The 24,834-nt window shown below is 37.7% G+C and overlaps 1 protein-coding gene across 8 annotated transcripts in view; it reads left to right on the forward strand.

The window, feature by feature from the left end:
• Window positions 1–913: 913 nt before the first annotated feature.
• EPS15L1 (epidermal growth factor receptor pathway substrate 15 like 1) overlaps window positions 914–24,834 on the forward strand; it is a 42,474-nt gene continuing 18,553 nt past the window's right edge. The window contains exons 1-24 of one of the 8 annotated variants that reach the window (XM_050715589.1): window positions 914–1,001; window positions 5,859–5,900; window positions 6,125–6,214; window positions 6,589–6,636; window positions 7,338–7,433; window positions 8,048–8,110; window positions 8,981–9,106; window positions 10,430–10,489; window positions 10,823–11,059; window positions 11,625–11,782; window positions 12,234–12,390; window positions 13,143–13,205; window positions 13,679–13,764; window positions 14,165–14,237; window positions 14,767–14,928; window positions 15,779–15,976; window positions 16,147–16,311; window positions 17,349–17,475; window positions 17,596–17,646; window positions 18,061–18,197; window positions 19,406–19,466; window positions 19,829–19,911; window positions 21,343–21,475; window positions 22,260–22,309. In XM_050715589.1, coding sequence (XP_050571546.1) covers window positions 972–1,001; window positions 5,859–5,900; window positions 6,125–6,214; window positions 6,589–6,636; window positions 7,338–7,433; window positions 8,048–8,110; window positions 8,981–9,106; window positions 10,430–10,489; window positions 10,823–11,059; window positions 11,625–11,782; window positions 12,234–12,390; window positions 13,143–13,205; window positions 13,679–13,764; window positions 14,165–14,237; window positions 14,767–14,928; window positions 15,779–15,976; window positions 16,147–16,311; window positions 17,349–17,475; window positions 17,596–17,646; window positions 18,061–18,197; window positions 19,406–19,466; window positions 19,829–19,911; window positions 21,343–21,475; window positions 22,260–22,276 — 2,463 coding nt within the window. In that variant the 5' untranslated portion in view covers window positions 914–971 and the 3' untranslated portion in view covers window positions 22,277–22,309. Of the gene's footprint in view, window positions 1,002–5,858; window positions 5,901–6,124; window positions 6,215–6,588; window positions 6,637–7,337; window positions 7,434–8,047; window positions 8,111–8,980; window positions 9,107–10,429; window positions 10,490–10,822; window positions 11,060–11,624; window positions 11,783–12,233; window positions 12,391–13,142; window positions 13,206–13,678; window positions 13,765–14,164; window positions 14,238–14,766; window positions 14,929–15,778; window positions 15,977–16,146; window positions 16,312–17,348; window positions 17,476–17,595; window positions 17,647–18,060; window positions 18,198–19,405; window positions 19,467–19,828; window positions 19,912–21,342; window positions 21,476–22,259; window positions 22,310–24,834 lie in introns of those variants that run through there. The other 7 variants (XM_035567801.2, XM_035567803.2, XM_050715590.1 and 4 more) reach the window with 7 other exon arrangements.

The raw sequence follows: 24,834 nt of genomic DNA on the forward strand, positions 1-24,834 counted from the left end.
CTTCTACCATGTGTCCTTTCTTCCTTCTTTTCTCTTGTTGCTTTGCTCTTTTGCATTTCTAGGTGTGGGTTTTTTCTTTCCTTTTCTTTCACTTTTCTTTAAAGCAATGCTATAAATTTAGCTAAAACTGAAGCCAGACATTGAGCCCACCATTTTTTGTTTACTTCTTAGCTATGATATACCACCTCCCCTGCTGCTGCCTGAACAGTTTAGTGTAGTAAGGAAATGGGGAGTGGAAGGAGCAGTGGAAGCTCAGTTTCTGGCCTGTGGTGCAATTGAGGTCAAATTCCTTCACTTATCTGAATCCTGCACCCTGTAAGACAACTTGTAATGACCCTGTGGAGTAAAGAATTTTTACAGGCACTGAAAAACACTCCACTGATAGTTTTTAGTTCTTTTCCTGTGCCAGTTCCTCTTGCTTTAGCTTTTATATGACTGCACTAACCTTGCCTTGTTCAGGCTCTTCTTCGATATCTATGCTGTCCAGGCAGGGAGTTGTTAACCCTGTTACATTTGATGCTGAATGTTGGATCGGAGACCCGAGGCAGCTTAACCGGGTGAAGTCTGTTTCCACAAGGTTTCGTGTAACAAAGTCAAAACATAACTTGGCCGCAGCTCATCCAGCTAAAAGGTCAATCCGTGAGTTACCTGGAACGACATTCCCTAAGGCAGCTCCTGCCTTCCCTAGCCCTACTTTGTCCCCAACGTACGTAGGTCACCGCCAGCTTCGCTTGAGGCAGCTGGAGGAGAGCCACGGCGGGGAGCAAACCGACTGCGGGCCTGCACAGCCACCTCAGCGCCCGCTGCTCGGGGCGGGGACGGCTGCCGGAGCCCGATAAGCCGCGGCCCCTCTCCTCGGGGAGGTGGCGGAGCAGGCCCCGGAGGCCTGGCGGTGCCTCCCGCCGCCTCTCTCCCCGCCTTCCCCCGCCTTTTCCCCCGCCCCGGCCGCTGCCCGAATCAGCGGGAGGAAGATGGCGGCGCTCATCCCCCTCAGCCAGCAGGTAACCGGCCCGGCCCGGCCCTGCGGCGCCTCAGCCGGGAGGTACTGAGGGGAGGCGCGGGCCCCCGGGGCCGGCTGCTGGGCGCAGCTCGGGGGGAGCGGAGAGCGGGCCCTGCCCGGCGGGGCTCCCTCCTCCGGGCCCGCGGCGGGGAGCAGGCCCCGCTTGTCCCCCCCCCGGGGTCGGGCTGGGGCTGGGGCTGGGCACAGCCCCCCGGGGCCGGCTGCTGCTGTGGGGGCACAAAAGGCGGCGGCGCCCTCCCCTCATGGAGGCCCCGGGGGGGGGTCGGGGTGGGTGGTCTGGGGCAGGGCTGAGGGGGGCTGGGGCCGGCGCCCTGCTTTGCTCCGGACGCTGACTTGAAGCACGTCGCCCCGTCTGCCAGTTTGTAACGCGGGGTGGTTCCTTCTTCGGCTCTTGGGGTGTCACGGCTGTTATTTAGTGTTTGGGAGGCGCACGAGGAGTAGCGAGAGGTGCAGGCACGCCACAGAAGGATCGAGGATGAAGGAAGGAGAAGAAGGGGCTCACCCAGCAGCTACAGGCTTTGTGGGGCAAGGGGAGCACCCCGAGCCTTGGAGCTGGGCTCCAATAAGGGTTGGCCTGCCCCTGTGCTGAGCTGTGCCTCAGCATTTGGGATGCTTATCCAGAATCCTGTTGTTGCTGCCATTAAGGTTTTTGATTAATTTCTCACCGAAGTAATTTCAGCCTGATCAGTGTGATCACTGCGTATTCTTTTTTATAGTGCTGTGGAGATACTCAATTTACTTGTTTCCTGTAAAACAATAAAAACAAAATAATCCCTCTAATGCCTTGAAACAAAACCTATTTTATTTCTGCATTGTGTCTAGGCCAGGCAGGAATTCGGAACAACTGCTACTAGTTCAAATTATTCAAATACGTCTATTTCCATTTAATAATAAACTTTCATTTGTGACATTGAAAATTTCTCTCTCAGTGAGGCTACGTTATGTTTAGATGATACGTAATTTATTGTGCCTCTTATTAAGAGAGAATACCCTTTTTTAGCTTTTGGGAAGCAGTAAGAGTCCTGATGAACATCTGTTTAATTAAAAAACATGTTCAGAAACATCTGAGAACATCCATGAACATACAAACGGTTAGCCAAAGTTTTTGAGTCAAGCAATGTGGTGCAAAATATATATATAGAAAATAAACCCTGGACATGGAAGAGTTTGTTGTTGTGGAATAGCTGTAGTACATCAGTAAAAACGCATCAAATATTTATTATACTAGAAATTGTGCTGCTTTGTTGTGCAAATTATAGTTGCATCAATGGTATTTTATATAGCATAATACATTATCTCGAAAAAGGGCCTTCTGCATATATATGCGTTATTTTGACGTTACTTAGTTCATTGGAAGCGTTGTTTTCAAAAGAATTACTTATTTTCTAAATTGAATTGTCAAGAATAATCTAGCTGTAGTCAGGGCAGTAAACAAGGAATTAGTAAAATTCTTTTAATAGCCTCAATTTCACAATTATTACAAAGATACCCGCTAGTTATAATAAATGCCAGAAATGGTATTAAAAGAAATAGGACAGGTTACATGCACCATAATGCTGAAGCATGTTCAGATATAATACAAGAATATTGATATCAACGTATTAGGAGTTATAAACAATATGTGTAATTCAGGCATGTGAAAGTGATTATATTTGTTTTCATGAATGAATTTAATTATAGCGTTCTTCCTGTTCTATGAAGTTACATTTTTATGAAGGAAAAACTTAGATGTCTAACCTACAGTATGCACAATACTTTAAAACAAAATCTCAGCTGTCTTTGTTTAAGCACAAAAAGAGCTGAAGAACAAGTACATAAAATTAGTTCTTGGTGTTAAATAACAATGGGAACCGGTTTTGATTTACCTTTGATAACTTTATTTTCCTGAATATTTGGCCACCTTATCTGTAGTCTTTCCGCTGTGCAGGCGTGTTCGATTTACAGCCTCTGAAGGTTACAGAGAGGTATGTTAGAGATACTGGGACAGTGCGGATCATTTCGTAGCTCTGTCTTTTGAGACAGCTCAGGATACTCACCAAGCAGAGTAAAGGTGAAGGTAATCTTTCTGGGGCAGCAGCAATCTTCTTTCGGCTTTCATCTCTGTGGGACACCCGTTTTTTTTTTTCTCTTTTCAAAGTACCTATTCTCATCCACCTTGTGATGTGATGAGGGGCCAAAAGAAAGTTGTGAATCAGGAGGGCAACAAAGAAAATGGTTCCTCTGATGCAGGGTCCTTTGTGGCCCAGATGTGACCTCAGCAAAGAGGAGCTGGTTTAGTATCAGTTTATTAATACTACTAAACTAATTAGTTTAGTAATTGTTCTGGTGGCAGCAGCTTACTCCCTCCTGCCTTTTTTCCCAGATCTGTGCTAAGGGACGTGGAGGCGGGTCCATGTGTGTGCTGCATGGCATGTGTACCAGGTCTGCTGTCAGAGATTTTCAACTTCGCATTTGCTCAGGAAATCGTTTAGAGGTGAAACAGCAAGGCACAACAGTTCTGAGGTGTCTGCTTGGGAGACAGTGCAAAGCGTTGGTCCTCGGTGATGTTTTTTGGGAAGATGGAGTAGGTGCAGAAACCGGTGTTGTCACACGAGCTGCCGTATAACAGGTTATATCCGTTAGCTACTCATCAGCTGCGAACCCTTCAAAATGTGTCTGATTGCCAACATTAACGTGTTAAGTAGGTTCTTTATCAACTGATGTCATCAAATCACAGAATAATCTTGAATGATGGTGAGGTAGTCACGCGTGGTGATGGGTGGCTAGGCGGCTATGCTATTTTTATCAGTTGAGCCCATTTTGTCTGGTCTGCTTCGTCACGGAGAAGCAGTCATTTAGGTAAATCGGTCAGAAAGGCTTAGGCTTTGTAAAATTTTGCAAGTAGTGGAGTGTTGGAGTGCTTTCCAGCAGCACTTGGATGCATTCATATTGCCGTAGGGGAAACCTCGCAGCATTTAAGCACAACACCCTGGATTCCTGCCACCTCTGTCAGGTAAGTCAGCTCTATGTCGTGGCTGACAGCATCAAGTGGGGATGGGAAGACGTCTGGTGATGGGGTGAGGTCATTCAATGGGGCTGCTGGAGCGGTTTGCTCTCTATCTTGGTATGAATCCAGTCTCTGCGTGCTTTAGGAAACTCGCCAAATTGGTTAGAGGAGCTTGGAGTTGGTCTCTGGCTAGCTGCTCTGAGCTTTCTGAGAAATGAGACGTGATGGCTGGATGGAAGCTGGCTAAAACACGTGACGTTTTATTGAGAGTTGGACAGACAATTTCCTATTTCCTCCTTTTCTCTGAACGATGTGTTTCCTGCTTCGGACAGGATCGCGGTGCTTAACTATGCCGTTCATTTACAAGCCAGCAGAAAGATGAGTCAGGTTTATGAGTTATGGTCGCAGCTTTCTTACTCTGAACTGCTTTGCAGCTTCTAGAAGAGCAAGAGCATGTTGTGATGTTGGCGGACGCAGTGGCTTATTTTGGTGATGGAGTTAAGTGGAGTGCCTTCAAGATGTTTAAGAAAGTCCTCAAAATGCGTGATCTTGCTAGCTGGGTAGAATAATTGACATTCCAAGTGCTCAGTGTTCACTTGCCTTTGATTAGTAGAGGCTAGTTATTTTGGATAGCTCCTTAAATTAAGATCTGGCATGTTTATTGTAAACTTACAGGAAGGTTCTCAGTACCAAATGAAGTTTTATGATTCTTGTCAGTCTTTGTTTTCTTTTGTCACATTTCCATCTCCCTTCCCATCGGAGTAGACAGAACCTCCAAAAGTCCCCGTGGGTGACGAGGAAGAAGATGGCATTTGGGAGGTGACAGAGTGAGCGTGAAGTCATCATTCGTCAGGTGTCTGACTTACGTCCTGTAGGACATCCCGAACAGGCTTTGGGATGTTTCAACATCCCTGCGCCTCAGTCACTGAACTCCTGGGTTGCTTTGTCACTTGTTTTCTAAGGCCTCTGACATCCATAAGGAGCCACTTGTTTGAGACGGAGGTTGGGCTGTAATTTTTTTTTGCTGTTAGCATTGAGGCAGAAGTGTGGAGGTGTGACCTTCGCGTGACGAGAACTTGTGTGGCTAGTGCAGGAGGCAAAGGGGAAGGTGGGTTTGGGGGCTTCTGCTCTTTTGGCGTTTCTGCTCTCACTTCCTTGGAATGTCAGCAAGAGGGAAGAGGAATCTGCTTGTTTAATACACTTAAGAAGGCGGGGCCTTGTGTTTGCTGCTTTTGTTGTAATGCAATGGTAACATCAAGTTGAAATCTTCAAACAATATTGCCAGGGAATTGCAACATTTGTTAATTAACCATACTATTCATTCTATTTTTTTAACTCTGTTTCTGTTTAAGATTGTGAAAAATATAAATAGACACAGGTATATTTTGATAGCAGGGCTGTGTGCGTGTATAATTGTTTGCTGAAAATACTCCATAAATGTATATGTGATGTAGGAGGTCATCAAGTCAGTGTTATGATCAAAACTCTAGCTTTAATATTAATAGGTCTCAAACTGTCACCTGAAATACCTTGGCAAATAGTTCAAAGCTGTTCTACAAAACCTTGTACCGTATAGTGTTAAAAGTGTGAGTGTAAGTATGAATGTTGGTGAAGGAGAAGGTGATGAGTCTGTTGGCTGCAAGTTTTGGGGGATCGCTGCTTTCCACATTTTATACCAAACTTGGTAATTGAAATCTGAGCAAATGAACGTTTTTTTTTTTTTTTTTTAAATCTTTGATAGAAGTAGTACACAAAGTATTATGTGCTGCTTTTTTTTTCTTTCAGTTGCTAAAGGTAGGCTATCTGTGATTGCAATTCATTCTTCATTTTCTTCTCTCTCCTGTTTTTCAGTTTTCAACTGGAAATCCATTATATGAAACTTATTACAAACAGGTAGGTTTTTAAAAAGATTAAAAAATAAAGTACAATTTCCTTTACCTGAGGTTTCCCTCTCTTTTCTTCCCCTTTTCCCATGCTAAACTTCTGTAAATTCTCTCTGCTGAGTGGTAGCCACATGCATGTATAACTCCTTTTCAATTAGAGATAAGAGATTTCATTTCTCATCTCTGCTTTCATGGCAGACATGCTTCTGTTGAATGTAAATTTTTGTCTTTCAGGTAGATCCAGCATATACGGGGAGAGTTGGGGCAAGTGAAGCGGCATTGTTTCTTAAAAAGTCTGGTCTCTCCGATATTATCCTTGGGAAAGTAAGTTGAAGGAATTAGACAATGTTGTGCAGTAATTATCTGTGCGCTTGTTTAACTGCAGCTAAGATTGAGCAGAAGAGGTTTGCAGATGTGAATGCGGTGGAATGTAAACCAAATCTTTTGAACATTATGATAACCACAGATTGGTAATAGCTCCAAGGTCTTGGTCTGAGTTTTGCTGGATGCAGTAAGGAGAGGTCTCTAAGTAAGTCTTTTGTGTAACATTTTTGTTGTTAACCTGAGAATTAAATAACATTATATTTCATAACTTGAAAGCTGCAATGAACAGTTCAAGAAGACATTCAGTATGAAGTGTTGAGCTGAGTTAAATTTTATTTCAAAGTTACAGTGGCTTTTGTTTTGTATCTCCACAGATATGGGATTTGGCTGACCCAGAAGGGAAAGGGTACTTGGATAAACAGGTAAATAAAATGTGCCTGTAAACTTATTACATTACCTTTCACAGTTGAGCCTTGATTCAAGAAAGTCCTGATATCCATAATAATTATTCTTAGCTTTTTTTTTTTCACTTGGTAAGTTTTCATTTACAAGATGAAGTTCTTTTTCTAGTGCTGCTCATATCCAAGTATATTAACTCAGTGAGGCTGCTGGAGAACTTCTGTTCTCATTTTCTTTTCCTCTTGTTTTGTAAATAATCACAGTGTGAGATATAGATACATAGTCATTGAAACTGACAAATACCAGCCATGACTTTAGGACCTATTTTAGAAATCTTTCTTGCATGGAAGAATATAACTGGCATTATTAAAAATGGTTTGGAATATAAATTCTCTGTTTAAACATGCAGATATGGAGCATTGTTTGTTTGTTTTCTGAGTATCATTAACTCTTAAGAAAAAAATGTTAAAAATAGTTATGGAATAGTCCTTCTTAAAAACTAGCTTTGAATTTTTTTTCTCTTTGTTCCATGTTTTTGTAAAGTCTTTCTTGAATCATCTTTAAAAGTGGTGAGGTAGTTGGTGCTGTGCATTTAACTGAGTGGGGTTCTGCATCTATTATTTCCATACTTTACTTAGGGGAACGTGTACGCTGTTAATATATGTATTGGAGAGGGTGACTTAAACTGCTTGCTTATTTTAATAGAAAGCACTATTGTTTGTAGGGTTTCTATGTCGCATTGCGCCTTGTAGCATGTGCACAGAATGGCCATGATGTTAACCTGAGCAATCTGAACTTGACTGTGCCACCTCCTAAATTTGTAAGTAATATGTACATGAATGTATGTATGTATTATATGAGAGCTAAATCTTCAGCTGAAATACTGGAATCATCTGTCTCATAAATGTCATGGTTCTGAGACTTCAGGTTGCTGTCAGACTGTTCCTTAAGACAGCTGCAGTCACGTATGCAACTCTCCTGTCTTCCTGAGTAATATGTTCCAGCCCCTTCCTGGACTCCAAAATTAGAGCAAGTGTAACTACAGTCAGCTTGTTCAGGGAGCTGATGTGGCTAAAACCTAAATTAATGAAAAAAATATATAAAAAATAATTTTAAAAAGATTATTTTGGGACTGGATCAACAGTAAAGGGCATGACTGCAGCTTTGCCTACATAATCTGATGTGGAACCGTACCTTAGCTTGTCTTAGTTCTGGGGCTGGGGACCTAGTGAACAGTGTCCTCATCCAGGTACTGTAACAGTACAAGTTAGTATGACGTATTTTTTTTTATTTGTATATATATACAGCTTTTTTTCTTTTTTTTCAGTGTAGTTAGGCTTCATGCCTGTAACCATCTCTTAAAACATTTAGTAAGGATTAGAGACAAATGTGTGCGTGTATGTGTGTGTATAAAAAATAAATCTTTCATTTTAGCATGACACTAGCAGTCCCTTGCTGATCACGCCACCTTCAACAGAGACTCACTGGGCTGTTAGGGTAAGTGTAAAAGACAACACATTCCATCCATTCTTTAAAAGTAAATATTTTCTTTGTCTGTAATTTTTACAGTGAGACAATTTTTTATCAAATAGATTTCCCATTTCAAAAGTCCTTCCTTTGCAGTCTTTCCTTCCCAGTGCACAATAGAGAATATTGAGCTGCAGTTTTATGTTTGAAATAAGTATTAAACAAACCTTTGGCAACCCCTGGTGTGATGTTTTTAAGACAAAATGAATTTTAACCTTCTGCCTACATTTCTTCCAGAATCCTAATAGTAGGCACTTTCCTGTTTGTATAAGGAATCCCACTGAGAATAGTGAAGCATTTCACCAAATCCATCCTGAAGTATTAATTTAAAGCTTGAGTTCATATGTTCTAATATAGCATTCAGCGATATACACGATATATATCACTGGAATAAAGTAACTTTTGATACATACATTGGAATATTTGTATTTAGGTACTTTTCAGATTCATTTTTCAAAATAGCTTCTAACGTTGATCTTTTACTTGCATGTTGTACTATGAAGTGGGAAACAAATTATTTGGAATGAGTAATTTCTAGTCTAAAATCTTGTCAGGAGTGTTTTATTCAGATTGTGTTGTCCTTTCAGAACACTACAGAAATGTATCTTACGTGTTGCACGTTAAAATCTCTTAGGTATCATAACTTTAGCCTTGAAACTAAGCTCCTAAATCTAGTTCCATGTATTTTACATTTAAATACTGCATGGTGGCACTTGCAAGAAAGCTTGGAAATTTAGAATAAATGCATTACTGACCAGTCTTAATTTCTTGCAAGATCTCATTTTCAACACTCACACAGCCACACTTTTTTACTTATTCAGGCTATTTCTTACCAACTAGGTGGAAGAAAAAGCAAAGTTTGATGGTATTTTTGAAAGCCTTTTGCCAGTAAATGGTTTACTTTCAGGAGACAAAGTAAAACCAGTACTGATGAATTCAAAGCTACCTCTTGATATCCTGGGAAGGGTAAGTATGCTGTTTAGATGTAGCTATTCTCTATTAAGCTTTTAGTTGCAGTGTTAAATATTTAAGTGTAACTTATCAACATAGATCATATTTTGGCTGAGATTTTACATCAAGTGCATGCTATAAAGCAAGAACGTTAAGTAGGGTCTGAAGTCATCCACTTAGAAATAAGAATAATAACAGTAATTTAGGCCCTAAAGTAGATTGGCTTCGTTATCTCCATGTTCATTTTAAGAGCTGGAAATTTTGATTGAGATTGTATTAAAAAAAAAAAAAAAAGACAAAACAACAACAGAAACCTCTCCGAAACCATAATAGCTTTAATAACATTGTATTCCACTGTTTTGTCACTTTTCCAAGTGCAAGTTATTAGACATACCATTAAATCTATCCACTGTTTGTACAAGAGAGCACTTTAAAACATCCTAATTTATTGTAGCTGTCAAATTGTCAAGTATTTTTTCACGTATATTTATAAATACTCCTAAGATCTGAGTTTGGCACATCCATTGTATACTTGCAAGGGAAGCAAACCTTCAAGTATTTTCCTACTTTAATTTAAAATGTGTTCCTTTATTGTCTGCATGTTGATAAGATTGAGAATTAATACGTTCTATGGAAGAGCTGTATCTGCATTATGATATACTTTCATGTCTAAGAACTCTTTCTATATATTATCTGTAAAATTTAAGTGACTTGTTTTAATTCTACACCTGAATATTGTGAAGCCTTCAGTCTTGAAGATCTTCATATTTTGTCATGTTATTTTCATGATCAAAATGCAGGAAGCTTGTTCCTGTTCAAGAAGAGTTTGTACACAACATAGGAGATTGAAGAAATGGACAAAGTAATTCTGAGAAGTGGATGTATTTTTTGACTAAAAAAAGAAAACTAGAAATTTTGGAATGCAATGCAAATTAGAAATATATTGACTCTTCTAAAATATCTTTTTTTATAAAACAAATTGTGATGATCTGCTAGCACACACCATCTGGAGAATTCCAAAAGCCATCTCTGGATGTTTTTAGTCAGCTTGTTGAGTCCTTAATTGCAATACATAATGGTGGAAAACCTGCCTCTCTTGCATGCAGAATTTGTTAGAGCCAGTGTTTCCACAAAATACTTGATTCATGTTGCCAGAAAACTCTAAATCCAGTCTGTTTCACAAGAGAATGTCTAGCTATGTCTAATATAACTAATATGATTTTCACAAAAAATCTGTTAGGAGCTGTTAGAGAGCATGCTTAAAACAATGACAATTAACATGAAAAGCACAGAATGTAGCTTGTTCTCAAGTCCTTGTTTTTATCATAATTGTTGTAGGTCTGGGATCTCAGTGATATTGATAAAGATGGTCACCTGGACAAAGATGAATTTGCTGTGGTAGGTTGCTTTAAATTCTCAATTGACAGTGTGTCTGCTGGAGCAAATCGTTCTCAGTTGTCTCTTGAGCTTTGCAGGTTTCTCTCCTGCAGTCTGTTTTAAGGTCTAAATCATTCACATGCAGTTACGACCTTTTTCAAAACCATAGTGACGCATGGTTGTGTCATCAAGATTAAACTTTTCGGAATAACGTTCAAAATGATGTTCTGCTCTGGCTTATGTCTCTAATCTTACTGTCTTTTTTACTAATATGTAAATGGCTGATGCTGGAAAATCTTGTTGCTTTTTCTTCTTATTGTTGACATGTAATATCTCATCTCTTTGCCTTTGCAGGCAATGCATTTGGTTTATAGAGCTCTTGAGAAAGAGCCAGTTCCTTCACTGTTACCCCCTTCTCTCATACCGCCTTCTAAAAGAAAGAAGACGCCCGTCTTTCCTGGTGCAGTTCCTGTTCTCCCTGCAAGTCCTCCACCAAAAGATAGCCTGCGTTCCACTCCATCTCACGGTAGTGTAAACAGCCTGAACAGCACAGGGAGTTTGTCTCCCAAGCACGGCATCAAACAAGCACAGGTACAAACAAAATTTCTTTTTGGTCTCTTCCTCAAGTAAGCATTTTTTCTGAAAATGTTTGTTGTTTGGAGGATTTGAGCAGAGAGAATGATGTAAGAACGGAAGAAGAATATGTGAATTTTAGTCACTATGACTATGAGGTGTAGCAAACTTTAAGGAGAATTTTCATTTTCCATAGAAAGGTTTTATTCATGTATCTGCTTTAATAACAAAGAATTAATTAATCTGCCTTATAAAACTCCCGTGTAGAGCTTTGTTATTAGCTTGGGGACTTAGTATACCTAGTTGGGTCTGTATTACCCAAGAATTAGTGGGTTTTAGCTGATGAATTTATTAAAATTTATTTTGTATTATTTATTATAATATGAATTTACTAAAATTCATAATTTGGATAAAAAGTGTTCAGCTAAAACATTCATGGGAAAAGGGGAATTACTTGTTTACCAGATTTGATTGTATGAGATGTGCTCAGAAAATTCAAATCTGACGAAAACTATATATACTCAGTGCCTCAGTAAAGATTATTTATCTTCTTTTGACTGAAATACAAAACTTTGTTTTACAGCCATCTGTGAATTGGGTAGTACCGATGTCTGAGAAAGTGCGATATGATGACATTTTCTTAAAAACAGACACAGACATGGATGGTTTTGTGAGTGGCCAAGAAGTAAAGGACATCTTTATGCATTCAGGTCTATCTCAGACTCTCCTAGCACATATATGGTAAGAATTCCCTAGTAGCTGTATTTTTGCAATTCACTAAGGCAGTTCCAGAATCCATCCAGAATTGTAATTCTAGCACTAAAACAAAACAAAAAAGCCCATCAGACTCCTTTACTCGTCTTGTTGCAGTATTACAACATGGGCTATATGAAAAAACGAGGAAGAAATAAATTCTCACATTGCTTTCTTGGAAGTGGGGTATAGGTCAGACTGTGAATTGTAGTTGTTTTTTGTAGTTCTATTAGTAGTGCTAATAAGAACTTTTTCATAGCAACACTGTTCTGTTCAGCTAAGTCTAATAATGCTGCTCTGTTTATGGAACTCTTTCACTAGAATAAGCAAGCTCTGATGAGGCTGAATCAAAATAAAATTACATATATATTTGTATTTCAGACTTCTTGGTTAAGAAGTATGCTTCCCATGTTTATAAGTATGATCTATTTTTTACCAGGGCTTTGGCAGATACAAGACAGATAGGAAAGCTAAGCAAAGATCAGTTTGCACTAGCAATGTATCTCATTCAACAGAAGGTCAGTAAAGGGATTGATCCTCCACAAGTGTTGTCCCCAGATATGATCCCTCCCACAGAGAGGAACACGCCTATACAGGTAAGTCACTGATTGTTTGTAGATACACTGAGCTTATGTGCCTTGACAGTAGTGGGCTTTGAGTATTAGTTTTGTAGTATGTTTATTTTGCAATAATATGGTAAAGAATTGCCTTTTTTTCTTATCTCCTCTTACAGAGTTTTCTTTCATGTTTCAAACTATACGTACATTTTTGACAAGACAGTAAATAAGGAACAATACAGTAGAATATTTCATAAATAAATGAGTAATAACTCTGAGAAAAGCCTAGCTTGAAAAATACTTCTTTGTGACAAAGAAGTTTTTGTAACCTTCTTTAGGGAATGGTTAAAAGATGTCTTAGTAGCCTGTCTCTGGCTGTGGTCAGTACTACATTCCTCCTATGAAAATGTAAAACTCTTTTAAAGGGAAACTGAAGGGTAATGACTTCTTAGTTTCTGGTATCTGGTGGTTGACTCATCCCTTGTCCCATGACAGCCCATAGTCCTATATCCATCACCGTTAACTACATATTATTGGTCATAAGAGCATCTAATCTTTTACTGAATCCTGCTTTGTTTCATTCCTTAATAGTATGTCACTGTATTTCTGAAACTTCTATTAATGAGTACTTCTGTCATGTCAATCCATTCGCCTTTTCTATAAATTAAGTAGTATTTTCCTTTACTTTTTTTACTTTCCCTAACCAGAAAGCTTTTGAGCCTCTAAATATATTTTTGTTGTTGCTATTGCTCTGGTCCTTTTAAGCTTTTTCCTGTGTCCTTTTTCTATAGACTCTGTCAGGTTACTTGACCCCTGTAGGAACTGAGATCTCAGCACTAACAGAAATGCGCCGTGTGAGTAATTGTAACGTTGCAACGTTGTTTATGTACTTAAAACTTCAAAAAAGTTTTTATTTCTACACCTGCTCTCTCTTTGCACTTTCTGTACTTTCCTCTTTTTACTATGCTATTTAAATATGGTAAGTCTCCTGATTTATCATACTAGCAGTGAGTTCCATGTTGCAATTTTTGTTTATTTATGGGGACTTTTCAAAGGATTAGAAATCCTTTTCAAAATAATGTCAAATTTTGTACCAAATACTGAGATCCTTTCTTAATAACTTGACAACATTTTTTTGCTTAAAAGGCAAGGGAGATTCACAGGGAGAATTGTGTGGCATGCTCAGTGGTTATTGTGTAATGTTTTGGTATCTTCCACATGATTTTGCAAGTGCATATCATGATTGTGTTTCACCTTTGTCTTCAGCCTTTGTAAAGGAAGTTCTGTTCTGACTCTGCCTTCTAATAGACTATTTTATCCTTAATAGGATAGTTCAAGTTCTGTTGGATCAGGAGAATTTACAGGGGTGAAGGAGCTGGATGATATTAGTCAAGAAATTGCACAGCTGCAGAGGTAATAGTTGTGGATGATTAACAGAAAATCTTGGAGTAGGAGAACCAATTAAGTATATAGTACTCATGTCTATTACTTTTATTTTCTTTTAATCAGTTTGTTACTGCTTGTCATTGAAGTTGGTGGTAAATCTCCCAAAGATACCATACAATTAGACAGTTTTGCAAAGCCAGCCTGGAGTCTAGCAGGTGACTTCAGAAGATTAATTGTCGAATTTTTCTTATTTTGTAAAAATAATTGATATGTACACGCCTTTACTCCTTCAAAGAATGTATCGGAATGAGGGCTGGCATTTTTGTTTGTGTGGTGTTTCCAGAATAATATTTAATTGATTCTTGCATGTGTGTGTGTGTTGTATTACTTAACCAATCATGAAAACATTTGCTTGTTTGTCTTACAGAGAAAAATATTCTCTAGAGCAGGACATTAGGGAAAAGGAAGAATCAATCAGACAGAAAACCAATGAAGTTCAGGTAAAAACTCCTCTGCTTATAACTACAAATTTTTATTGTAATCTAGAATAATATAGGGGTAATAAAGCATTCTTTCTTCTGTCTTATGTTGTTTCTGGGCAAGTCTCCTCATTTTGTGGGATTTTCCTCTAACTTACAAAAGGTGTTTATTTTCCTGTTCTCCATCAGAAATGTTTTCTTCTGATGCTGGTTAATACAAATAGAGGATGTTGCAAGTATGGTTTTAAATATTTTTTCATTAGTGCTTGACTGGCACTGTAATTTATTAAATCATTATTCAAAATGTATTGTTCTTTATAGCAAGGGTAACTCAATTACATGTGTTCTGCATCACAGTCTCTTTCCGTTTTGTGGGCACTGATTTGTATGATGTCTTATACAAGTTCCTGCTGAAACAAAGCATGCACATGCAGGAAATAGTCTATATGACATAGATAATCTTGTGTAGTGTGCCAACCTGTTTCTCTGTGATTAATTATTCCCATAAGACAAAAGCTAAATATAAGTTAAACTGTGGAATTTTCCTCAGGAACTGCAAAACGATTTAGATAGGGAGACAAGTAACTTGCAAGAGCTGGAGGCTCAAAAACAAGATGCCCAAGACCGCCTGGATGAAATGGACCAGCAGAAAGCCAAACTGAAAGATATGCTGAATGATGTAAGGCAGAAATGCCAGGAAGAAACACAGGTGGTGAGTGTATGTTAATCCTCGAGGTGCTCAAGTATATCACATCTTTTGCTGAAGGAAATACCATTCATTTCATAAATAAGCTTGATTTATTTTTTCTTTTTTTTTATTTTAACCATAAATAGCAATTTCCACACAAATGCAGAGGTCCAAGAAAGGATTTTGCTAGCCTGAATGCCTTTCGTAAGGTTATAAATGTGGGGTTGAACCAGATGATCTCCAGAGGTCCCTTCCTATGTAAATTACTGCTGCTTTGTAAATATATGAAATATTTATTCAGCCAGTTAGAATAGTTGAGAAGCATTATCCCTGACCCATGAGACAGCCCACGGGCAGCAGTGCGTATTTTTTACTGTGAACCTCATGTCAGTATTCTGAGTTAAAGTTAGGTTTTCAGGGGTTACAACTGTCAGTATAGTTAGCATGTTATCTTCATGTAGAAAATCAGTGTCTAAAGTAATACAAGAAAGTGGAGTAGAGTCATGTGCAATGGTATAAATTTAACTCTTATCAGAGTTTAAAAAAATAGCTTTATAATACTTGATAATATTTGAATGGAAAAGGATCCAAGTTCTGAAAACTACAGTTTAACCATTTAAGAAACACTTTGATTACCTTTATGATTTGTGTGGTATTTTTGTAATTTAAGATACTAATAATTCTTAGTTTTATTGCACATCCTCCATGCTTTTACCGAAGATTCTGTGTGATGTAATAAGAAGCATGCCGTTCTTCAAATGACATTCTTCATCTTGTGTAGCAGTTGATAGCTTTGTATTATTTATAAATTCATAATGTGTTAAGGTACATTTACTTGAAATTTCTCTCTGATTTTTGTAACGTTTTGTTTCAGATTTCATCACTGAAAATGCAGATTCAGTCTCAGGAATCAGACTTAAAATCACAGGAGGATGATCTTAATAGAGCAAAAGCAGAGCTGAATCGCCTCCAGCAAGAAGAGACTCAGCTAGAACAGAGTATCCAGGCTGGAAAAGTACAGCTTGAAACAATAATCAAATCTTTAAAATCAACACAGGAAGAAATAAACCAGGTATTCACTGTAGTTTGTATGACATCATTTTTGCTTTCTTGAATGCTAAAAGTTGAACGTCAACTAGAAAGATGACTTTACAGAAGAGGAAAAAAATACTGGTGCATGAAATAAGCCTTTATGACTGGTTATTGAATGAGTAACATACTGAAGTATTTTCTACCGCTTAGGCAAGAAGTAAACTTTCTCAGCTTCAAGAAAGTCATCAAGAAGTCAATAAGAGTATAGAAGAATATAATGAAGCTCTCAATGGGATTCATGGTGGTAGCCTGACAAATTTAGCAGACATAAGTGAAGGCCTTGGGCAGACAGAAAGAAGCAATTATGGAGCTATGGTAAAACTTTTTATACTGTTATTTTGAGTATTTTACTATTTGTAACGTACACCTAATCTAAAATCATTAAGATGTTTGTTTAGTTGACTTTTGGGATGTTAGCAAATACCGTGATTCCTGCAAGGTAGAAATCTCCAGTGCAAGGCAAAAATTTTAATGCTGATGGGGAAAACAATTTTTTAACATAATAGAAATATATATATGTCATATATAGTGTATTAATAAGTATTCAAAAGGCATGTTGTGTTTGTGCCCAGCGCTTTCTCTGTAAAAACATAATGCACAAAAAAAATGAGGATTAAGAACAGCAATGTATAGAGATAAATGGTCATAATGCTCAATTTAGTGCTTCGTTTTTGTGCTTGCATGACTAATGTTATGCTTAATTTCCAGTGGAAACTTTCAGAATGTTTCTCTTATTTGTAAAACCTAAGAATCACTGGTAGAAAACTCTGGCGTATGTTCGTAGTAAATTTTTAAAGCATTGTGTCCCTTTCCTGTTTCTTAATACTTTCTTCCTCTTCCTCCTTTTTTTTCTTTCCTCTTTTTGTTTTGAGAAGTCTTAATTTAAGACTTTTTCATTTGCATCCTGTAAAGGGATTACAGAAAACCCGTATCTTTCTAGTGTTGGAGGCAGTATTGGTGGGGTAGTTAGTAAGAGGTATTTCTTAGAGGTGAAAAGCTCCAGTTGTCAATGGAACTCCGTATACAGGTGCTATACACACATATGGCTACCGTGGCATAAACTTGGCAATGAAGAGGTTTTTTATAATTTGAGAAAGGTTTCGGTTGGCCTCTATTGGCAACCTCTTTATTGTCCACAATACAAATTTCTTTCTGCTGTGTATTTACTTCTGCTTAGAAGCCACTTATTCAGAAAGCTCTTTAGGAAGTGAATTTTATTCAGAAAGTTCTTTAGGAAGTCACTTTTAGGATCTTTAAACAGGAACCAAGATACCATAGAATTTCTGCTAAATGGGTAGCTGAATGTTTTAATAATGGTGAGTTGCTGTAATGTTTCTCCTCTTAATTTTTAGGATGATCCATTTAAGAATAAAGCCTTGATGTTTACAAATAACACACAAGAATTGCATACAGACCCATTCCAGTCAGAAGATCCTTTCAAATCTGATCCATTTAAGGGAGCAGACCCTTTCAAAGGCAGTAAGTGACCAATGGCCTACCTGAGACCTTGAAGATTAATTGTTGAGTAAATGATATTTTCAAACTTTTATCATCTTGCTAAATAGTGGATAAAACAAACTATTTTTCTATTCTGCATAGGTGACCCATTCCAGCATGATCCCTTTGCAGAACAACCACCTGCTCCAGCAGGTAATAGCCCTTATGATAACAGGACTGAGGAGACAAACGATTTGTAGCCAAATATAAAGATGGATTGCAGGGTTTCCCTGGTTTCAAATTTTTGTTTTGCATGTGGGAACTTAAAAACCTGACCATATGGGCATTCAGAATCAATATGTTAATAACGTGGGTAACTTTTCATTAAGTGAAGTCTAATCCTATCAGATATTTACTGAAAATACATACTCGTTACAACGTACTCTCTGTGCTGGGTACTAACTATCTGGCAATTTGTTGGATTTACGGTGTTGTTGGTGTTGGTTTTAATAAGGAAAAAATAATCAGTGAGTGTGAGGTCAAATGTAGGATGGTTCATTACGGACTCACTTTGTTGTTTTGCTTAGCAGGTGCTACATCCTATTTACCTTTTAACATTCCTTCTAGATCCATTTGGAGGCGATCCATTTAAGGAAAGTGACCCATTTCGTAGTTCTGCCCCTGAGGATTTCTTCAAGAAACAGGTGAAGAGCGACCCATTTACATCAGATCCATTCACAAAACCCTCCACTTTACCCTCGAAGGTCAGTAATTTATAAATTCACAGGCAATAGGTTTCTTTACTGTTGACAAGCTAAAAGAAAAATATCACCAAATACTTTTCTCTTAAGTGATGGAAACACAATTCATTTTATTCTTAATTAGCATGGATTTTTGGGGCAATCAGAAGCTTGTTCTTTTCAGTTCCATAATAATGATGTGTATTCATTATGAAGATGCAGATGGGTGTATTTTTTTTCTGTTTGCAATTTCATACCTCCAACATTCACTCATTCACGCCATTACCTCCATTCCATCAATGCTTCTGTTTCACACAGTGAGTCGGATCAAGGAACTGATCTGGCTAAAGGATTATAGAACCAATACAGTGGAAGGACTGCACAGAACACGTTTGTCAAATGTATAGTCACAGTCACAGTTCTTGAGCTGTACTGGCATGTATGTGTGGAGTTTTGGTGTTTTTTTTTTCTACTCTTACAGAATTCATTGACTATTGCCACCCAAGCGTTAGAACTACTATCAGTCAGTGGAAGGTTAGTTTAAGTCTATAGGTTTGTACTTAGGTAACAGCAGATTTTCTGTGCAGAAGAGCAGCTGCAAACACCATCAGTTTAAAAAGAGATTTGGGATATACAGTATCTCTGAATTACTGATAACGTAAATGTCTGATTTGAATATTCAGTCTCTGTTGCTTAAAGACTGAACGCTAATGACTGAACAGAGGGTGGTTGGGTGCTGGAACAGGCTTCCCAGTGAAGTGGTCATGGCAGCAAGACTGTCGGCATTAAGCATATGGACAATGCTCTCAGACATATGGTTTGATTTTTTTAAAAATTATTATTTTTATTTTTTGGGTGGTCCTGTGTGCAATCAGGAGTTGGATTTGATGATCATTGTGGGTCCCTTCCAACTCAGAATATTCAATGATTCTAATTCTGAGTGTAATTTCTAATTTTGCCTTAGGAACTAATATCATTTGTGTGATACACTTTCACTTGAATGTGTTTTGCTTGTAGATACTTAGTTTACTTACTTTTGTTCAATGCTGTCAATAGCCAAATGGATTAATGCTACATATTTCATCTATTCATTCAATTTCATCCTCTCACATGTCCACAATAGAGTGGTCTGAAACTAGAAATAATTTGTCCTAAAGAAATAGATTTTTCTTTGCACAGAAAGACTAGTTCACAGTACAGCAGAATAATTATTTATATCTGTTCTTATTTAGTCTGACCCTTTTGAAAGCAGTGATCCTTTTACATCTTCCAGTGTCTCTTCAAAAGGTCCAGGTAAGAAGAACATTTTTTCTTGTGAAGATGAATAAGTAGGTATCTCTTTATGAATGAAAAATCAAATGTTAAAGTTGAGAATAAACAAAATATATTGTGAACTGGTGGTAAATACTATTGTGCTTTTACTATGTTTTATGAAGATAAAGCCCTCACGTTAACTATATACTTGGCTCTTTTTTTTCTTTCAAACAACTGATAGAAAACCTATTGCTCTGTGCAATTTTTTCTTAACATCACTTGGCAGGGTAAAATGCAAGTGTTTAATCACCTACCCAGTTTCGTAACTTATTGGCAATAAGTTCTTCAGAATTCTTATGTATTATTTTAAATAAATTATTTTTTTTTTGCGTCTGTTTCAGATCCATTTGGAACATTGGATCCATTTGGAAGTGGCGCTTTCAGTAGTGGGGAGGGATTTGCAGACTTCAGTCAGATGTCAAAGGTAAAGGTTACAAGGAAAACAACTGTCCTTTAAAAAAAAATAAAATTGTACTTTTTTTTTTTTGAAGGGTGCGATAAGATTCAAATTTTTGAGCTGACAACCCATTTCTTCTGTGTTTATTCCAATTGCTCTCACCAAGTTCTTAGCAAAGCATCCATCCATCTTGGGTACAGTAAAGTCTCACCAAGACCAGTAGATTCAAGGGGTGGGGGGAATCAATTTTTCACATACATTTTCAAATACCAGTGGAGCGAAAGAAAGAACTTGTAAGCAAAAGTAGTTGTTCCAGATAAAGGAAGTTTGGGTCCAGCAATATATTGCTAAGTTCTGAGGTCCACTGAGATGCTGCATCTCTCATCATGTTCTAACTTGTTCTTAAACTTCTCCCCGAGTTTAGGAAACCAGGAAGGGTGAAAAACATTGTGCGCTTATATTTCAGTTTTGCACAGAATTGCTATTTCTCGGTTTATCGTTAAAAACAGAGTATATAGGGTATTCTAAATAGAGCTATGTCCTTACCTTCTTGTCTGGATAGCCATTCTGCTGTTAGTTTTCTAAGACAGACTTGTAGTTTACAGTTGCCTAACTTTTTACATTTTGTACCACAATAACGCTTGAATATTGTAGAGTGAATGTTTACTAGAAAATATATTATCTTTTTGGCTAATTAAACATTTTGTATTTTTTTCCTAACTTTTCTTACTGATTTGTGGGATTTTTAGCTCCCCACTAGGTGGCAGCAGTCTTTACTGATATTGGTGTGTTTCGCTTGAGTTGGAGGCTTTAGTGAAGCTCTGACTGAGCCCTAGCTTTGCCTACAAAGCTCCTTTTTCATTTCGGGATGATAAGTTTTCCTTCATGGTATAGTTTTTTGTGCCTTTTTAAATTACTATTAGTCTTTTGCAAAAGCCAGGTGAATATAGGAAATATGTTAAAATTATAAATTTTTAGAATTTTCCCTGAGCTTTTACAAAATAACAACAACAAAAACAACAAATGGGCATGTGTAACTTAAGAAAAGGTTGGAAAAGGGTGTCCGTTCTGCAAGCTACCATGTTTTTCCAGTTACTGCTTTGTTTCATGGTTCTGCTTATCACAGATTGAAGGCCACACTGTAGTATGACTGTTCATTGCCAACTAATAAAAATAGAGTTTTACTTCCTTTTATTTTTCTTATCAGCTTTTTGCTAGGAGTAAAAGTTCTAGAAGTACTTAAGTGATTAAGAGTGTAAATATCTTTTAGTGTTAATGAAATCCTAGTACCTCTGACAGTGGATGTTCATATCTTATGCTAGTGACATAAAAAAATGAGGTCAGACCTACACAATTGAAGTTAATGTTTTTCCATGAGTTAACTTGTAGCCTCTGTGAAACACCAGATTTTCTGCAATGTGTTTACACTCCTTTTGTTTTATTTTTTTTCTGTTGTAGTCAGTAGCTTCAGACCCGTTCACCTCCTCTTTTGGAGGGATGGGATTCTCAGATGACCCTTTCAAAAGCAAATCAGACACACCAGCATTACCACCGAAGAAAAATGTCCCTCCACGGCCCAAGCCACCCAGTGGTAAGGAGGTTTTCTTTCTTAATAACCAGTTCCCCCAATTTACTGTATATTCTTGGAAGTAAGGGCAAGTTGACAGTCTTCTATCTCATATTTCAACCATGAAGGAAGGTATGAGATTATCAGTAAATTGGCAGGAATTGTCAGGAAAAAAAAAAGAAGAAAAAAAAAGACTGGAACTCTGGAACTGATTGGAGATTCAACTTCAACTTGTTTGCACTCCTAGAGCTGATTTGTCAAAACATTCAGATACCAGTGAAACTGTTTGAAGAACTGAAGCCACTTTAGAACTGTTAGTTTCAAGTCGACTTTTAACAGCAATTATATAGTTCAGTTAATATTAGCAGTGAAAATTTAGTTGGCTTCCAAAAAAAAAAAAGGGAAGAAGAGAAAAAAAAAATAAAAAGAAGTTCAGGTTTCTTCATAGGCACATAAGTTTTCACCAAACATGGTGGTCAACGTCTAGAATTTGGAAGGTTTTGTCTACCTTTCTACTGGTCTAATAGTAATACTACTGAGAATTGTCTACCTTTCTGCAGTTGCATTTTGGAGAAAAGCATGCACTCTGCACTCATCCTGTTTATAACAGGTATTGTTGTTCTGACTGGTTTTGCAAACCAGTTGTGCTAGAACTAGCTCCTTGGATAACATGAAACAGTGCTGTCACAGGGGCGTCTCATAGATTGATCCCAGGTTTGGAAAATACTGTTTAATAGAACAGAGTTATAAGCAGACCATTGCAGCAGCATTAATTTGTTCCTATTACTATGACTTTATTCCTCAAAAGATTATGATGCACACTAAAACCTTGAAGTCGAATGATGAGGTTCTATGTAGGTGAGTATTGATGAAAAATTGCCAGAAAATGCTCTAGGATTGTGGAAAAGTTCTTGAAGCAGTCTGTTCCATGCTTGCTTTGTGTAAGTATTTCCCACTTAGAGGTACTAGAGGGTATTTAGTAGTTTGAAAAAGACATAATATGTGATGTTGACAAATATCAACAAATAGGACACGTCAATAGAAGCAGAAGTATAAAAGCTGAAGGTAATCTTACTTGCCATCACAAATGATGCTTTTTTTCTTTCTTTCGTTGGTTTTCAAGGGAGGTGTGTAAGTGACCATCTTTTTCTTTTTAGGAAATGTCTGCATAAAACAATTCAGTGTTTAAAGGGCCTCCATAGTTGAAAGAGTCAAGTACTAAATACACCTATATTATCTCTTTCATGTGGTTTCTTTCTATTTTTTGTTTGAAACATGATTATTCCTAGCAAATAGAGTGTTATACTAGCAGCAAAAATGGGCAATACATTCCATAGAATTAACTCACCTACATATTTTTTATTGTTGTATTTGTCTCTTTTCAATCCTTCTTTTGTGCATATTGAAGAATTTTGGACATTTAGCTTTAATAATTTGTTTTGAATTTAGTTGTGTGCACTCAGCCTTTAATCCGTCTTTTCAAAAATTTGCTTAAATGTGTACTTCTACCTCTCATTGGGAGACACAGTATTTTTAAGGTTCCGCTGCTCTACCAAAAGCAAATGTTGTTATGATAAAATAGACTGAGGAGGAAACAAAGCAGGTTTTTTTTAAAGCAAACGAGCCTCATGTGCTTATGCAGTTATACTCCTCCCTTCCTTCCACACTAAAGCAATCTTCAGTGGTTACTTAGAGCATGAGAAATTTTATAGTAATATACTGCGATTCAAACAAGAGATAGAAGCATACAAATATGTGTTAGAAATGGGAACACTGCTCAGAAAACAAACAACAGAAAAGAAACTTCCGTTGTTTCTTACCTTTCTCATTGGTCTGTTTAATTAAAAAAAAAAAAAGTATGTGATAAAGATCTTGCTGAAAGATGGATAAATGTTAGTTATTAACAGACAGATCTATAGGTTGCCTTTCTGTTCCCAGTTCATACTTGTTTTGGTAAAACTTGTTGAAGGGTCAGATCTTAATATTGACATTCCTTGTGTGACTTGGTTGTTTTTTCTTAGGTGCAATAGAGATCTCACATAAAGCTTTACTTGTCCTCAACACTCAAAAATCAAGTAGAAAATACTAGTTAATATTTTTGCAGAGCTTTAAAGCTGCCTGATTTCCCAAAGTAATAGTTGATATGGGAAACTAATAAAATCCATCAGGGATTGTTCCCAATTGAGTGCTTTTCAACATCCAGAGTTCGTTAGGACTTAAGTGACACACAAGCATTGTCTGATCCATCTGTCAAGGTATTGCAGAGTGTGCTGGACAATCAGGATGTGGCCAAAGTGTGCCATGGTTTCCCTCCTTGCCCACACGTCCATCTTTTGTCCAGATGAATGAGGAGTTGGGGCTCAGGTCTGGTTTCTTCATGAAGACAAAGGCAGAGCTAACCCCTGGAACTGAACACTGGGACAGGGAAACAAGTCAGACATAGCCTCTGTTAACTTTTTGGTGAAGGTCAGATCAAAGGGCCTTCAGGTGTACCTGCAGAAACCTGCAAAAGGAACGTGGAGTTCAGATCAGCTGCTCTCAAATACGGGCTCTGGAGATGCTCTTCATATCGTGCTTAAGGGAATTTCTCAGTTATGGCAGCTTTGTCTGTAGCAGGGTTGCAGTGGGCAATTATTGTTTCACCATATAAATCATGACCTATAAACTGAAAGATTCGTTGCTTTTCTTTTTCCTTTTTTTTTTCTGTTTTTGTACTCGCTGGTGTTTTGTTTTGTTTTTTTTTTTGAAGCTTGGAAGTTGACAAGCAGCAATGATCTGATGGCTGTGTTAGCAGGCACTTCTGTTCACAGCTGTCTGTGGTTGTTATTATCTGGCAAGGATAGGCAAACGCTTACTGTGTGGCATGGATTAGACACCCTTGAGATCTGTATCTTTCCCTTCTCAAAAACTAAGGTTAGGAGAGAGGATAACAATCATGAGATTGTTAAAGTTTAAAAAGTTGTATCATAGGCCGACTCTCAGGCTTACAGTTGTTCTGTTCTTCATAAATCACTCTCCTTCTTTTTGATTCTCTTCTTTCGAACCAAAGTCTTCAAGATCTTTCAGATGTTTCTCAGTCTTAAACTGATCCTTGTTTGATCCAAGAGAAGGCTCCATATGTTTGTTTTTCTGGTTAAATGTGTTTTTTTTTTTTTTCCCCATGTAACTATTTAAAGTACAGTCTTTAAAGAGTTGGAGGAAGGTTAATGAATCAGTGAGTGAAAACAAAGAATGACAAGAAGTATTTTAGAAGCAACGAGCCTAGATGCAGGTGTATGTCAAAGCTCCAACACCCCTTTGTTACACGGAAAGATTTGAAAAACAAATGTCTCTGCCCCTAGCTGGTTTAAGATTCTTTTTAGGCTGAGGAAGATCAGCTAAGA

Source organism: Cygnus atratus, chromosome 26 (genome assembly GCF_013377495.2).
Source record: "Cygnus atratus isolate AKBS03 ecotype Queensland, Australia chromosome 26, CAtr_DNAZoo_HiC_assembly, whole genome shotgun sequence".
Classification (NCBI taxonomy): Eukaryota; Metazoa; Chordata; class Aves; order Anseriformes; family Anatidae; genus Cygnus; species Cygnus atratus.